The sequence below is a fragment of the Ranitomeya imitator genome, chromosome 5 (genome assembly GCF_032444005.1).
Source record: "Ranitomeya imitator isolate aRanImi1 chromosome 5, aRanImi1.pri, whole genome shotgun sequence".
NCBI lineage: Eukaryota > Metazoa > Chordata > Amphibia > Anura > Dendrobatidae > Ranitomeya > Ranitomeya imitator.
In genome coordinates, this window is record NC_091286.1 from 178,083,816 (window position 1) to 178,099,290 (window position 15,475).

Sequence of the window (15,475 nt, forward strand, 5' to 3'; positions counted from 1 at the left end):
AAGGTGACATTAAGCCTGGTTAGTAATGGTGAGGCGTCAATAAGACGCCTATCCATTACTAATCCTATAGTAGTAAAAGAGTTAAAAAAAGACACAGCCAGAAAAAAGTATTTTAATCTTAATTTCACCATACTTACAAACACGCCTAATTCCTGCAACGCCCTCGATTGCCTGCAAAAAAAAAATACAAAATAATAAACCAACCAATTAATAACAAGTGTCCCACAACTATCTCCCCTATAGAACAGTGACATCGGGTGATGTCACCGCTCTATAGGGTCTCCAGTGACACACTGACAGGAGACAATGGCTCCTGCAGTGCGTCACTGAAGAGGTTACTGTAGTTTATTGCTCTCACTTTATGGTAATGCTGAGTGGGAATTTTCCCACACAGCAGTACTGCAAGTGAGAGTATGAATTATACTGTACTCACAGCGGAAGGATACAATGTGGAAGGATACCTTCCGTCATTGTATCGCCGGAGCCCTTGGAGAGCGGTCGCATCAGCTGATGTGGCAGCTCTCCACCGGAGATCGTCGTGAGATACTCGTTTTAATTGGATTACTGCGGATCAGGGAGTATATTGTTTATTATTTTAATATTTTTTTCAGGTGATCAATGGCTTCAGGATCAAGGTGATTGGTGAGTTATGTACTTTGTATGTACTGAATGTACTGTATATGTATGTATATTTTTTTTATTTTTTTTTTACATTCAACACATTAGCCGTATGATGGGACTACCACTATCCCATCATTGGCTAATGTGTCAATCACTGTCACTGTAGCAGGCATAGCCGGATGAGACTTGTAGTCCCATCGGACGAAGCCTGCAAAACACACACACACCCAAAGACCCCCAGAACAGCGCCCCGCAGACCCCCGGACAGCGCTGCACAGCCAGCAGACCCCCGGACAGCCCCGCAGATGCCCCGGCACAGTCACCGCCCACACTCCTCCCACACACTCCCTCCTCCCGTTCTTGTTTTGTTTTTGATTTTGTTTGGAGATCTCCTTGGTCTTCATGGTCTTTTGCTAGTGGTGACTCTTGCTTAATGATGATGCAGCCTCTGTGGCCTGTCAGAAAAGGTGTGTATATACTGACAGACCATGTCACACTTAGATTGCACATAGGTGGACTTCCTTTCACTAAGGCTGGTTTCACGTTTGCGGTTGTGTCCACAGCGTATCATCCGCTAAGGCATGCAAACGCATGATAACGCCGCATTTCTTATCCACATCAGCTTACGCATGACGGCAAAAAAATGCAGTGTTTGTATTTGTTATTACATGTGTTTGCGCTTTTTATGCGCATACGTTTGATATTTCCAGTAGGGCGTGTCTAAATCAGTTCCTGGACATGCAGTCCAAAGTACGCAAGCGCATCGAACGCATGCGGATGCAAAGACATGCGTATGCATGCGCTCCCATAGACAGTAATCCGTTTTTAACGCACTCATTTATATGCGCATGTCTGCACATGTTTGACAGAAATTTGCTGACTCAAAAATTCCAACATGTTGTGATCTCCACGCCTTGCCGCACACCACGAAAGAACGCATGCGTAAGCAAGCGCGGGCGAGCGCATGCACCTGTCTTTGCAATGTTAAAAATAGGAAATCAAGACGCATGCGTCAGAAAAGCTGCGGACGCAACCGCAAATGTGAAACCAGCCTAAGCATGTGTCTAATTAATGTAATTGCTTGCACCAGAAATTCTTAGGAGCTTCATCGAAAAAGGGGTGAATACTATGCACATTCCAATTTTTAGTCGTTTGATCCTATAAATTCAATTTATGCCTATATTTTCCTTACTTCTGTTCACCAACTTAGACTACTTTAGTGGTGATGCGTCACACACAAGTCAGATAGCAAAAAATATTTCAATGCTGGTTATAATGTATCAAAGTAGGTAAAAAGCCATGGGGGGTTGAATACTTTTAGAAGCCACTGTATGTGTGCTATTTCTGATCATTTAGTCTGCAGACGTTCTCATACTTTCTAGTGCTCCCCCGATGCTTTTCTCAAATTTTTTTTTGGTTTATACACATTTGTTTTAGGAAGTTTACTTTTGTCATGTATTTTAGTCACATAAACATGTTACTTTCCTTTCTTTACAAGGATTTATTTTTGCACAGATTTACATAATTTGAAAGCTTTGTCACAATACAAAGATGTTATTACAGATATAATCCTAACATAAGGAAACGCGTTTCCTGGATGTTTCACGCTATATGTAATTGAAACCTCATCACTTTTTCATAAATGTTTTTCTTCTCCTGTTCATTCTTATTTTTGTGTACACCAGCCTCTGCCCTGGTCACGTGATCCCTCAGATGCTCACCTTGTGACAGGAAGGAACTCAACAATTGCACAATTATAAGCCGTGCACTACAGCAGGTTTTCACCCTGTAATAAGTGAAGGCTCCTTTGAATAACGATACTTAAGAAGAGGCTTAGAAAATGTAGTGATATAAAAACAAACACTGTGAGCTTTAACTCTCACCCTGAATATTGGGGGCACAACTTATAGAAAACCCCAGCTAACAGGCCATGCTGGGAATGGACTACTATAAGTCACACGTTGCAATATTTCAATATAATTTGATCACTCAACATGCGTTTTCTACATTGTCTGGCTCAGAATACAGGAAAGATATATATCTTGTTACCGTGTTAGCCAGTAGATAGAAAAATATTTAGAATTGAGAGTCCTCAGTGGTTGATACCTTTTAATGGCTAAATGAAAAGATGGTAACAAATTGCAAGCTTTTGAGACTACTCAGGCCTTTTGACTTCTTAAAAAAGCCATTACCAGGCGAAACGTGCGTTGCAGAAAACAGGAATTACGGGTATGGACTTTATACTGTTGTGGAATATGCATTTCACTTTATTACCCATGCGTTTTAATTTTCTAATGCATGTTTGCAAATTTATGTATATGATTAATGTGTAGGCTATATGCTATGGTTTTTCTGTGATAATACATGTGATTGCCGTATACCCACTCCAATTATTGCACTGGGGTTCAGCATATTTTGTCGTTTGGTTTTCCCTTTTTATATGTTTACTAGATGGTGGCCCGATTCCAACGCATCGGGTATTCTAGAATATGCATGTCCACGTAGTATATTGCCCAGCCACGTAGTATATTGCCCAGCCACGTAGTATATTGCCCAGCACAGAACCACGTAGTATGGAGACTTTAAAAAAAAAAAAAGAAAAAAGAACATATACTCACCTATAGCCCGTTGAAGTCCTGCTATACTTACCCTCCGCCGCCTTTCTCGCTTCTCTCCAGGCTCCCGGGACCGCTCCATTGCAAGCGGCAGCTTGCGGTCCCGTCCCAGGGCTGGTGCGAGCAGGACCTATGATGACGTCGCGGTCACATGACCGTGACATCACGGCAGGTCCTTGTCGCACACCAGCCCTGGGACGGGAGCGGAAGCTGCCGCTTGCAATGGAGCGATCCCGGGAGCGTGGAGAGGAGCGAGAAAGGCGGCGGAGGGTGAGTATAGCAGGTTTTTTGTTTTTTTATTATTTTTAACATGACATATTTTTACTATTGATGCTGCATAGGCAGCATCAATAGTAAATAGTTGGGGACACACAGGGTTAATAGCAGCGGTAACGGAGTGTGTTACACCGCGGGCCGTTACCGCTGCCATTAACCCCGTGTGAGTGGTGAGTGGAGGGGATTATGGAGCGGGCGCTGGACAGTGAGTGCAGGGGAGTAGGGGAGGGACTAATCGGACTGTGGCCGACGCTGATTGGTCGCGGCAGCCATGACAGGCAGCTGCCGAGACCAATCAGCGAACGAATAACCGTGACAGAAACAGACAGACAGACGGAAGTACCCCTTAGACAATTATGTATATAGATATTTTGATATTATCAATAAAATTGTATATTTCATCACTTTTTGTCTTTCTATTTTGGTTCTTTCACCCTATTTTTGAGTAGGTTTGATTAAGGCCCCTTTCACACATCAGGTTTTTGCCGTAAGGCTAAATACAGTTAGTTTTGAAAAAAACGTATCTGGCGAAAGCTGTTGTCGGATCCTATTTTTTCTCATAGACTTGTATTAGCGCCGGATTGCACCGGATGGCCTCACGTTTCGTCCGTCTTTCATCGGATCCGGCGAAAAGTGGTTTTCCGGCATCTGGAAAAAACGTACAAAGTTACGTTTTTTTTATCTCTGGCGAAAAACCGGACAGCGGCGGCGCTTCCGTCTTTTTGCTACAATGGAAGCCTATGGGCGCCGGATTCCTTTTTTTTTTTTAACTGAGCATGCCCTGATACAATTGGCCCGCCCCCAATGAGGAAACAGATATAGAGCCGCCAAGTATTCCTTCACTCATCCATTTACCAGCCAGCAAGATGACAGAGAACACCTGCCTGAAGAGCTGAATCTGCCACCAGAGCCAGAGCTGAACCTGCCACCAAAGCCAGAGCTGAACCTGCTGCAGGCCAGCTAGCTCCAGTCACAGCCATCTAGCTAGAGCCACAGCCTGTTGCGGCCAGCCATGTATTCATGTGGGAAATCTGTTCCTTTCAGAACAAAATTGTGAAGGACCACACAAGCTTTAACCCCTTTCTGACATTAGTCGTACTATCCCGTCGAGGTGGGGTGGGCCCGTATGACCACCGACGGGATAGTACGTCATATGCGATCAGCCGCGCTCACGGGGGGAGCGCGGCCGATCGCGGCCGGTTGTCAGCTGACTATCGCAGCTGACATCCGGCACTATGTGCCAGGAGCGGTCACGGACTGCCCCGGCACATTAACCCCTGGCACGCTGCGATCAAACATGATCGCAGTGTTCCGGCCATATAGGGAAGCATCGCGCAGGGAGGGGGCTCCCTGCATGCTTCCCTGAGACCCCCGGAGAGCCTGCTCAGAGCAAGCGCTGGTAAGCCTGCAGGAGTGTACGTCAGATCGCTGATCTGACACAGTGCACAGCAAAGTGTCAGATCAGCGATCTTGCACTATAGCATGATGCCCCCCCCACATATGGGGTATCAGCGTACTCAGGACAAATTGAACAACTTTTGGGTCCAATTTCTCCTGTTACCCTTGGGGAAATACAAAACTGGGGGCTAAAAAATAATTTTTGTGGGAAAAAAAATAATTTTTATTTTTACGGCTCTGCGTTATAAACTGTAGTGAAACACTTGGGGGTTCAAAGCTCTCACAACACATCTAGGTGAGTTCCTTAGGGGGTCTGCTTTCCAAAATGGTGTCACTTGTGGGTGGTTTCAATGTTTAGGCCAGGGGTGTCAAACTGCATTCCTCGAGGGCCGCAAACCATGCGTGTTTTCAAGATTTCCTTAGCATTGCACAAGGTGCTGTAATCATGATGTGTGTAGGTGATTAAATTATCACCTGTGCAGTACAAGGAAATCCTGAAAACAGGACCTGTTTGCAGCCCTTGAGGAATGCAGTTTGACACCCCTGGTTTAGGCACATCAGTGGCTCTCTAAACGCAACATGGCATCCCATCTCAATTCCAGTCAATTTTGCATTGAAAAGTCAAAAGCCGCTCCTTCCCTTCCAAGCTCTGCCATGCGCTGAAACAGTGGTTTACCCCCACATATGGGGTATCAGCGTACTCAGGACAAATTTTCCAACAACTTTTGGGGTCCAATTTTTTCTCTTACCCTTGGGAAAATAAAAAAATGGGGGCAAAAATTAATTTTTGTGGAAAAATATGATTTTTTTATTTTTACAGCTCTGCATTACGAACTTCTGTGAATCACTTAATAGGTCAAAGTGCTCACCACACATCTAGATAAGTTCCTTAGGGGGTCTAATTTCCAAAATCGTGTCGCTTGTGGGGGGTTTCAATGTTTAGGCACATCAGGGGCTCTCCAAACGCAACATGGCATCCCATCTCAATTCCAGTCAATTTTTTTTTGAATAGTCAAATGGCGCTCCTTTGCTTCCGAGCTCTGCCATGTGCCCAAACAGTGGTCTACCCCCACATGTGGGTTATCAGCGTACTCAGGACAAATTGTAAAACAACTTTTAGGGTCCATTTTCTCCTGTTACCCTTGGTAAAATTAAACAAATTGGAGCTGAAGTAAATGTTTTGTGAAAAAAAGTTAAATGTTCATTTTTATTTAAACATTCCAAAAATTCCTGTGAAACACCTGAAGGGTTAATAAACATTTTGAATGTGGTTTTGAGCACCTTGAGGGGTGCAGTTTTTAGAATGGTGTCACGCTTGGTAATTTTCTATCATATAGACCCCTCAAAATGACTTCAAATGAGATGTGGTCCCTAAAATAAAATGGTGTTGTAAAAATGAGAAATTGCTGGTCAACTTTTAACCCTTATAACTCCCTAACAAAAAAAAATTTTGGTTCCAAAATTGTGCTGATGTAAAGTAGACATGTGGGAAATGTTACTTATTAAGTATTTTGTGTGACATATCTCTGTGATTTAATTGCATAAAAATTCTATGTTGGAAAATTGTCAAATTGTAAAAATTCTCGCCAAATTTCCATTTTTTTTCACAAATAAACACAGGTAATATCAAGTAAATTTTACCACTATCATGAAGTACAATATGTCACGAGAAAACAATGTTAGTCACTGGGATCCGTTGAAGCGTTCCTGAGTTATAACCTCATAAAGGGACAGTGGTCAGAATTGTAAAAATTGGCCTGGTCATTAACGTGCAAACCACCCGGGGGGGTAAAGGGGTTAACCACCTTGTTAATAGTGTCAGTCTTCAGGTTGATAGCTGTTAACAGAACTCGCCATTTTGCTGTTAGAATCCCAAAAGCGCACTCCACCATTCTCCGTGCTCGTGTAAGTCGGTAGTTAAAAATTCTTTTAGTTGGGGTCAATCCTCTACTTGAGTAAGGCTTTAGCAGGTGTTCTGAGAGTTGAAAGGCTTCATCTCCAGCACATACAAAAGGCATTGGCGGCCCCGAGGATTGAGGCAGCGGTCTTGGTGGTGGAAATTGGAATGTGTTTCCATAGAGATGACTTCCCATTGCAGATGCTTTCAAGACTTGGGAATCATTGGAGCGGCCATAGGCCCCAATATTGACCACTATAAATTTCTATTCTGCATCGGCTATGGCCAAGTGCACAATGGAGAAATATTTCTTATAGTTAAAAAATTCCGATACAGATGCAGCAGGCTTCACAACGCGGATATGTTTCCCGTCTACAGCACCCAAGCAATTGGGAAACTGACATTTTTTTTAGAATTTTTCGGCAATCTCCAGCCAACTCTTCGTTGTGGGATGTGGTATAAACTCGTCATGTAAAGAGTCCCACAATGCCCACATTGTCCCACAATGTGCTTCCCAATATTGTAGAAATCCCAAGTCTGAACTAAAAATGTAGTGATAATGAACCACATAATTTGTTGTGCAATTTGTCCGGAGAATGCCGATACCCCATATGTGGGGAAGGACCACTGTTTGGGTGCACAGTAGAGCTCAGAAGGGAAGGAGCGCCATTTGGCTTTTTCAACATAGAATTCCCTGGAATTGAGATCGGACACCATGTCGCGTTTGGAGAGCCGCTGATGTGCCTAAACAGTGGAAACCCCCCACAAGTGACACCATTTTGGAAACTAGACCCCCTAAGGAACTTATCTAGGTGTGTGGTCAACACTTTGAACACCCAAGTGCTTCACACAAGTTTATAACGTAGAGCCGAAAAAATTAAAAATCATTTTTTTTTCACAAAAATGATCTTTTCACCCCCAATTTTTTATTTTCCCAAGGGTAGCAAGACAAATTGGACCCCAAAAGTTGTTGTGCAATTTGTCCTGAGTATGTCGATACCCCGTATGTGGGGGTAAACCTCTGTTTGGGTGCACAGTAGAGCTCCGAAGGGAAGGAGCGCCATTTGACTTTTTCAACATAGAATTCTCTGGAATTGAGATCGGACACCATGTCGCGTTTGGAGACCCGCTGATGTGCCTAAACAGTGGAAACCCCCCACAAGTGACACCATTTTGGAAACTAGACCCCCTAAGGAACTTATCTAGGTGTGTGGTCAACACTTTGAACACCCAAGTGCTTCACACAAGTTTATAACGTAGAGCCGAAAAAATTAAAAATCATTTTTTTTCACAAAAATGATCTTGTCACCCCCAATTTTTTATTTTCCCAAGGGTAGCAAGACAAATTGGACCCCAAAAGTTGTTGTGCAATTTGTCCTGAGTATGTCGATACCCCGTATGTGGGGGTAAACCTCTGTTTGGGAGCACTGCGGAGCTTGGAAGGGAAGGAGCGCCGTTTGAATTTTTAATCTCTTAATTGTGAGAGCGGACGCCATTTTGGGTTTGTAGATGTGCCTAACAGCAGAAACCCCCCACAACTGACCCCGTTTTGGAAACTACACCCCTCAAAGATTTTAATCAGGGGTATATTGAGCAATTTGAACCCACATGTATGACACAGAGTTTGATAACATTAGGTCGTCATATTGAAAAAATTCATTTTTTTCCACGAGAATCTTGTTTTAGACCTGAATGTCTCACTTTTTCAGAAATAACATCAAAAAGTGGACCCCACAATTCGTTACCCACTTTATTATGAGCGCAGCGATATCCCATATGTAGTCAAAAAAGTTCTGTTTGGACAAATGGCAGGGCTTGGACAGAAAGGGGCACAATGTGACAAATTTGGCTTTATTTGAAATTGAAGATCCAGGACCCATTCAAAGCTTCTAGAGACATTGAGCAAAAAAGAAAATCCTTCCAGGAATTATTACTCACAGAGGGAGGCATGCTCCTAAAACACAATGGCTGACTATAAAATTGGCCTTGCTAACAAAACAGTTGTCCCGCATTTGCGTATATTGTAGCAGGAAGAATAAACTGTACTGGAATGAAGGGCAAAATGTGTAGGAAAATGCAGCCAACTATGTGGCAAAGCGGAGTTTGTTCCAAAGATGAAAGAACACCATCAGGGCTAGAATGGCAGACACTTTCAGAGACTGGTCGTACAACGTCCTTTTAGCTCCATCAATCCCTATATGAGAGACGAATGTGCCAATAGACGTGGTACACCATAGCAAGCTCCCACCCGCCAAGGTCAGAACCGCTATATACACAAAACAACCAGTTCTCTATAGAAAGTATTGTCTGGTACCAGAGGTTCGGCAAGAACCATAAAGTAAAGCCCATAGTGTATAAATACGGAACTTCCTAATTTTTTTAGAAATCCTACAATAAAATGATCATGCCCGTATCATCAACATAAATATAAGTAATATAAATGGAAGCCCAAGTTTTGTGTAGCAAGAGTCATAAAACAGTCAAAGTTAGATAAATGGTCAAAAATGTTTGTGAGTAATCAAGTCCTAGAATTCATTTTCAGATGATTTCACTTTTCAAGATCATTTCTGGGGTCCACATTCTAACGCTTATTGACATAGGTACGTGGACGAGAATTTGTTGGAATAGTAGTTTGGTATGGGATTGATCGAGTCGTAGAATTTTCAGATGACCTGACTTTGCAAGAACATTTGTGGGGCACACACTCTAGAGCGTACAGACGTGGGTACGTGGACGAGAATTTGTTGGGATAGTAGTTTGGTATGGGATTGATCGAGTCGTAGAATTTTCAGATGACCTGACTTTGCAAGAACATTTGTGGAGCACACACTCTAGAGCGTACAGACATGGGTACGTGGACGAGAATTTGTTGGGATAGTAGTTTGGTATGGGATTGATCAAGTTCTGGAATTAATTGTAAAATGGGATCTACTAATTTAAAATATTATTTATCAATTGTTCCAAATTGTACTACTGGGGCCACTAAGCAGAAAATAAAAATTATTGAAAAAAAGCAAACTAATAATTGTAGGTGGTGTGGTAGGTCTCAAAACAGGGGGAGATACAAAGGCCTGGTTGGGATGGGCATGTGGGGCAATAGAATCGGGAATCACTCCGCCTGCCATGCTTTCTGCAAACTCGGCACCTTTTTTGAGGATACCTTTGGGTGGGAGTGACAGGGACAGGGTGAGGAAAATGGCGTTCTGACAGTCTCCGGGAATCCTCAGAGTCGAAGGCTTCCCCCGGTGCCATGGACTCAAATATGAGGCTCTCTACTACTTTTTCCTGAAAGTGCAGGAAAGTTAGCGGTCCTTGAGATTTTTTATATAGGACAAAGCTGTTGTAGGTGGCAGTCTGAATTAGATAGATTCCCACCTTTTTATACCACGCCCTGGTCTTCCTCTTGACCAGGTATGGTTGCAGAACCTGGTCTGACAGGTCTACGCCACCCATATGTCTGTTATAGTCTGTGACGCAGACTGGTTTTTCTTTGTCCCTGGTGGCACCACTCTCTCTGACCGTCACAGTGGTGTCCGTATGCAGTGTGGAAAGCATATAGACGTCCTTCCTGTCTTTCCACTTCACTGCAAGAAGTTGGTCGCTTGCAAGTGAAAATGACGCCCCCCTCTCCAAACGTCTGGACACCAACTGTGACGGAAACCCCACTCTGTTTTTCCTCACTGTCCCACAGGCCCCTGTATTTGCAGCATGGAGGGATTTGTATAGGGGGATACTCGTGTAATAGTTATCGGTATACACGTGGTACCCTTGATTGAGAAAGGGCGTCATTAGCTCCCAGACAATTTTGCCTGGGATACCAATTGTCTGGGGGCAGTTTGGGGGGTTTATTTGGCGGTCCCTACCTTCATAAATTAGGAAGGTGGACGTGTACCCTGATGAGCTCTCGCAAGCTTTATATAATTTTACGCCGTATTTGGCTCTCTTGGAGGGAATAAATTGGCGGAATAACAGACGGCCCTTGTAGCTCATCAAGGACTCGTCGACTGCCATATTTTGCTCTGGGGTATAGGAATTTAGAAAGGAAGTTTTTAGGAGGGAAATTAGGGGTCTTAATTTATTTAGCCGATCGTAGTTGGGGTCAGTTCTTGGGAGAGCTTGGGAATTGTCACTGAAGTGGAGGAATCTCATCAGGGCTTCGTAACGGGCTCGGGACATGATGGCTGCAAATACAGGGGTGCAGTGGACAGCTTTTGTTGCCCAGTAAGAGCGGAGAGTGGGTTTTTTTACTATACCCATATTCAGGGTGAGGCCTAAGAATTTTTTTATTTCAGGGACATTTGTGGGGATCCAGGAACGGGAATGAAAGGCAGTGGGTTTTTGGGAAATATATTGCCGGGCATATAGATTTGTTTGGTGGACGATTAATTGCAGGACTTCGGGGCTAATGAAAATTTCAAAAAAAATCAATGGGGGTAAAATTGGCGACATCTACTTTTATTCCAGGGACTGCAGAAAAAGGGGGAATTTGAGGGGAAAATGAGGTGTCATTATACCACAGCGGTGGGGGGACTGCGGTACTTGGTCCTGCCTCTGAAGCTTCAGCAGTGACGACCGACTCCGCTACCACCGGGCTGGGGGATCCCATGGAGGAAGAGTCGTCATCACTGTCTGAAAACTGCTCAACTTCAGGGGCAGAATCTGTTTCGCTGCCGGAGCAAAGCACGCTGTAAGCTTGCTCCGCGCTAAAAGTTCTGCGGGCCATTTTATCTAATTCCTCCCCTAACCCTAACCCTAAAAAAAATTTTTAAAAAAAAATTATAATTTTTTTTTTTTCTTTTTTTTTTTATAATCCTCTGCTGATGATGCAGGGATTACGGAGAACGGGGGTGGGTAAATTGGATGCTGGCGGAGGCAAATATTATGTTTTTTGTAACTGACAGGGCAGCACTTGAACTGTAGTCTTTCTCTCTTCTCTCCTAGAACAACTACAAGGAGAGAAGAGAAAGGTACAGCCCAAGTGCTGCCATGTTTATCAAATATTAGGGGTTTTGATCACTGTGATTGGACATATTACAGTGATCAAAACCCAGCAGCCAATGAGAAAATTCTCATAGGTTGCTGGGTCTCTGCTGGCAGATCATGGCAGGCGCACTGCGCATGCGCCCGCCATTTTCTTCCAGCAGAGAAGAAGAAGGGGGGCCAGGAGCCATGGGCTGAGGACTGAGGACCGGGGACAGGAGCAGGCGGTATGGTGGGGGGCTCGGGGGCTCTATTTCTCTCCCTTCTGATGTGCGATCACATCAGAGGGGAGAGAAATGCAAAGCATTTTTTTTTTTCACAAACTATTTGCAGCGATCGCAACCCCGGGAGTCTGTAAAGACCCCCTGGATTGCGATCGCTCCAGGGGTCGGTAAAAACCGACCCCAATACACCGGGGGAAGCTAGGTTTTGGCGGGCGCATCTGCACTTGCGCCCGCCATTTTAGAGCCCGCACCGGAAGGAGGAGGGTCGGGGACCGGGGGGGCACCTTCACCGGTACATTAGGTACCGTGGGGGGCTCGGGGGACCCTATTTCTCTCCCCTCTAATGTCCGATCACATTAGAGGGGAGAGAAACACAACGCAAATCGCGTTTTTTTTTTTTTTTTGCGATCGCCGGTAAACGGTTAATTACCGGCGATCGCAAATGCGGGGTGGGTAAAAAACCCCCCGAATCATGTTCTCTGGGGTCTCGGCTACCCCCGGCAGCCGAGACCCCGGAGAAATTCGGCCTCTGGGGGGCGCTATACACTTTTTCCACAGTGCCGTTAATTAACGGCGCTGTGGTTTAAGTACCCTTAGCGGCCGCCGTTAAAAGGCGTATTGGCGGTCGCTAAGGGGTTAAACACTACCAGCAACAACAGTACATTAATAAGTGTGCTTTACCAGTAAGAAATAAAATAAAAATGGCTTACCGAAGAGTTACCATCAGACGCACTGCCGGTGAAATGGAGAAGCGGCAATATGTGTCACTTCTTGCGATGAGGTGTCCAATCTGCTCCACCAACAAGTCGAAGTTCTCAGCTTTCATCCCCATGTATCTGAAAAACTTTGTGGGGTTTACTCGTAACTCCATGTATAAAGTAGAAAAAAAAAACCCACGCGTCATTCACTGTGCAGTTATTGGGTGAATCCAAAAACGCCAATGACGCATGATGCACTGCTGTCTCTTGTTTTTTTCAACGGATGCGCCAAACGGTTCTGGCGAAAAAACGGATTCGTCGCATCAGTTTTTCACAATTTACGCCGGATCCGGCGCGATGCCGGATTTAGCCTGACGGCGAAAACCTGATGTGTGAAAGGGGCCTAAGATGTGTAATAGATATGTAATTGAAAATTAACCAATTCTTAATTTTATTAAAAAAAAAAAAAAAAAACATTGATATTTACTATATAGCAGAGATTGTTTAGAAATCTGGAGAATGTTGTGTCTGCAAAATACTAGTGGGGATTTCTTTGTTCACATTTCTTATAGAAACCTGAGCCTGGGTTATGCTTCAAACTAACAATGTGAACAGGGTCAGTTTTATTCCAAACAATTTTATTGGATTTTCAACTGAAAAAGGGTAACTGTGAGGGGTGGGTAGGGGAGGAGGGGGGGTTGGGGAAGGGAAATGATAAGAGGGGGGGGGGGTAAGGGGAAAAAATAACATTAACAGTCAGTATAATGTACATCAGGTATCAAACATTTTGTTGACATAAAAATATGCAAACATTTAGAGAATCATTTGGTGTACATCTTGTAAATGAACAGGGTCAGTTTTAGATGTATTATACAGGGAGTGTGTTTTGTTTTTGTTTTTTTTCTATTATACCTGAACAGGTTATTTATTGAGGTTTAGGACAGGGTTTTGTTATATTTCTCTAACACCACAGTAATAGAGATGAATTGATGGTACACATCTGACTTATGTGCTTTTTTAGTTCCTGTCATCCAGTTAGGCTAGGTGAATATCATATTAGATCATGCCAACAATCAAATGCTTGTTTTGTATTTTCTAATGATTTTCATTTGCAGTAAATGTATAAAAAAATTATCCTTTTTTCATGATCTATGAAATAAATTTATTTTTTCACTTTATTTCCCGCAGTATAAATTGATGAGTTATGTGAATTATGCCTAATTATATTTATTTTATGTGTTAGGTCGTTTTGAAGAAGAATTTATTAAGATGCGTATGGAGAGGTTACAGGCTTGGATGTCTCGAATGTGTAGACATCCAGTTGTATCAGAGAGTGATGTTTTCCAGCAGTTTCTTGCTTTCCGAGATGAGAAGGTATGTAAACACTGCTTACATGGTTGGGTTTTCTTTTCTTACATTTCTTAGCTTGCTTTGATGCATTGTTTTTAACAGATTAATTTGTCAAGATTTCTAGTTATCATCTTGTTTTTACTCATGACCTGGATATACTGCAAACATGATATGTGATTGATAAAGTAGTTCTTCATGAACTAAAAATATTCTGAAGTTTTTTGGACACTACATTGCAGAACACAGGAAGCATGGATAATATGCTGCCTCCTCGAAGATGGCGCTAAGAATACATCTTAGAAAATATGCTAACTCCTCCCCAAAAGCCTACACCTGGCCACCCAACACACAGTTATTCAGTCTTCCTGTGTCCTGATGCAGCGTACTCTTCTCATCCAGGTCTTCAGTAGGTCTATTGTGTCCATTGCAACCTGACTGGTAGGCCATTGGTAAGGACTACTAGTCAGGGCAGCGTGAAATCAGGGCCACTGTGGTCTGCTAATTTTGCGTTCAAAATGTCAAACTGTGTTCCTTCCCTTCTGAGCCCTGCCGTGCACCCAAATAGTAGGTTTCCTCCACATATTTTGTATCTGCATACTCAGGAGAAATTGCACAACAAACGTCAACCTTGTGAAAATGCAACATTTTGGTCTAAAGCATAATTTTTGTGTAAAACGTAAAATGTTCATTTTTTCCTTCCACATTGCTTTCATTCTTGTGAAGCACATGAAGGGTTTATAAACTTCTTAAATGTGGTTTTGAGCACCATGAGGTGTGCAGTTTTTAGAATGATGTTGTCATGATCCAGACCGGGTTTTGGGTCTTGTCTCTCCTTTCCCGGTCTGGTCATGTCAGGGGTTAACTTTCTCTGCCTCATTCTGGTGTCAGGTCTGTTATTTCTCTGCGCTGCATCCTGCAGGCAGTGCCAGTTATATTTCCTGTCTACGGCGTGTGTAGCTGGCTCTCGTGAAACCCTGGTTTGTCCTGTTGCGTTTAGCTGTCTTTGCCCGTGTCTGTTCATTCCTTTCTTCCTGCCCTGACTGTGTGTCCCTGTGTTTGGATTCCCCGCTTCTCGACTCTGCTTTGGCTCTTACCTGATTCAGTCTCTTCCTTCTTGTACTTCTGTTACGGACCGGTACTGACCTTTTGGCGCTCCTCTGACTCAGTGTTTTTGGATTCCCCTTGGTACTTCGCTACTCTCTGGTGTCGACCCGGCTTGTCTGACTATTCTGTTGCCACCTGGTGGTAGCCTTACTGCAGTTCTGCTAGTTTGCTCTGAGCAGTATTTCAGCCCTCTCTCCACTCTGCTGCCATCAAGTGGAGTTTGAATTTACCTGCAACGCTGCAGCGTGACAGGTGTCTCTTTTGGCTATTTTCTCATATAGGCCCCACAAAGTCACTTCAAATGTGATACCT

At 43.6% G+C, this 15,475-nt stretch overlaps 1 protein-coding gene across 5 annotated transcripts in view; it reads left to right on the forward strand.

Annotated features, from left to right (window-relative positions):
- SNX9 (sorting nexin 9) overlaps nucleotides 1-15,475 on the forward strand; it is a 547,796-nt gene that overhangs the window by 403,703 nt on the left and 128,618 nt on the right. For all 5 annotated transcript variants that reach the window (XM_069769362.1, XM_069769364.1, XM_069769363.1 and 2 more), the window contains one exon: nucleotides 13,953-14,083. In XM_069769362.1, the coding sequence (XP_069625463.1) occupies nucleotides 13,953-14,083 (131 nt within the window). The remainder of the gene's footprint in view (nucleotides 1-13,952; nucleotides 14,084-15,475) is intronic.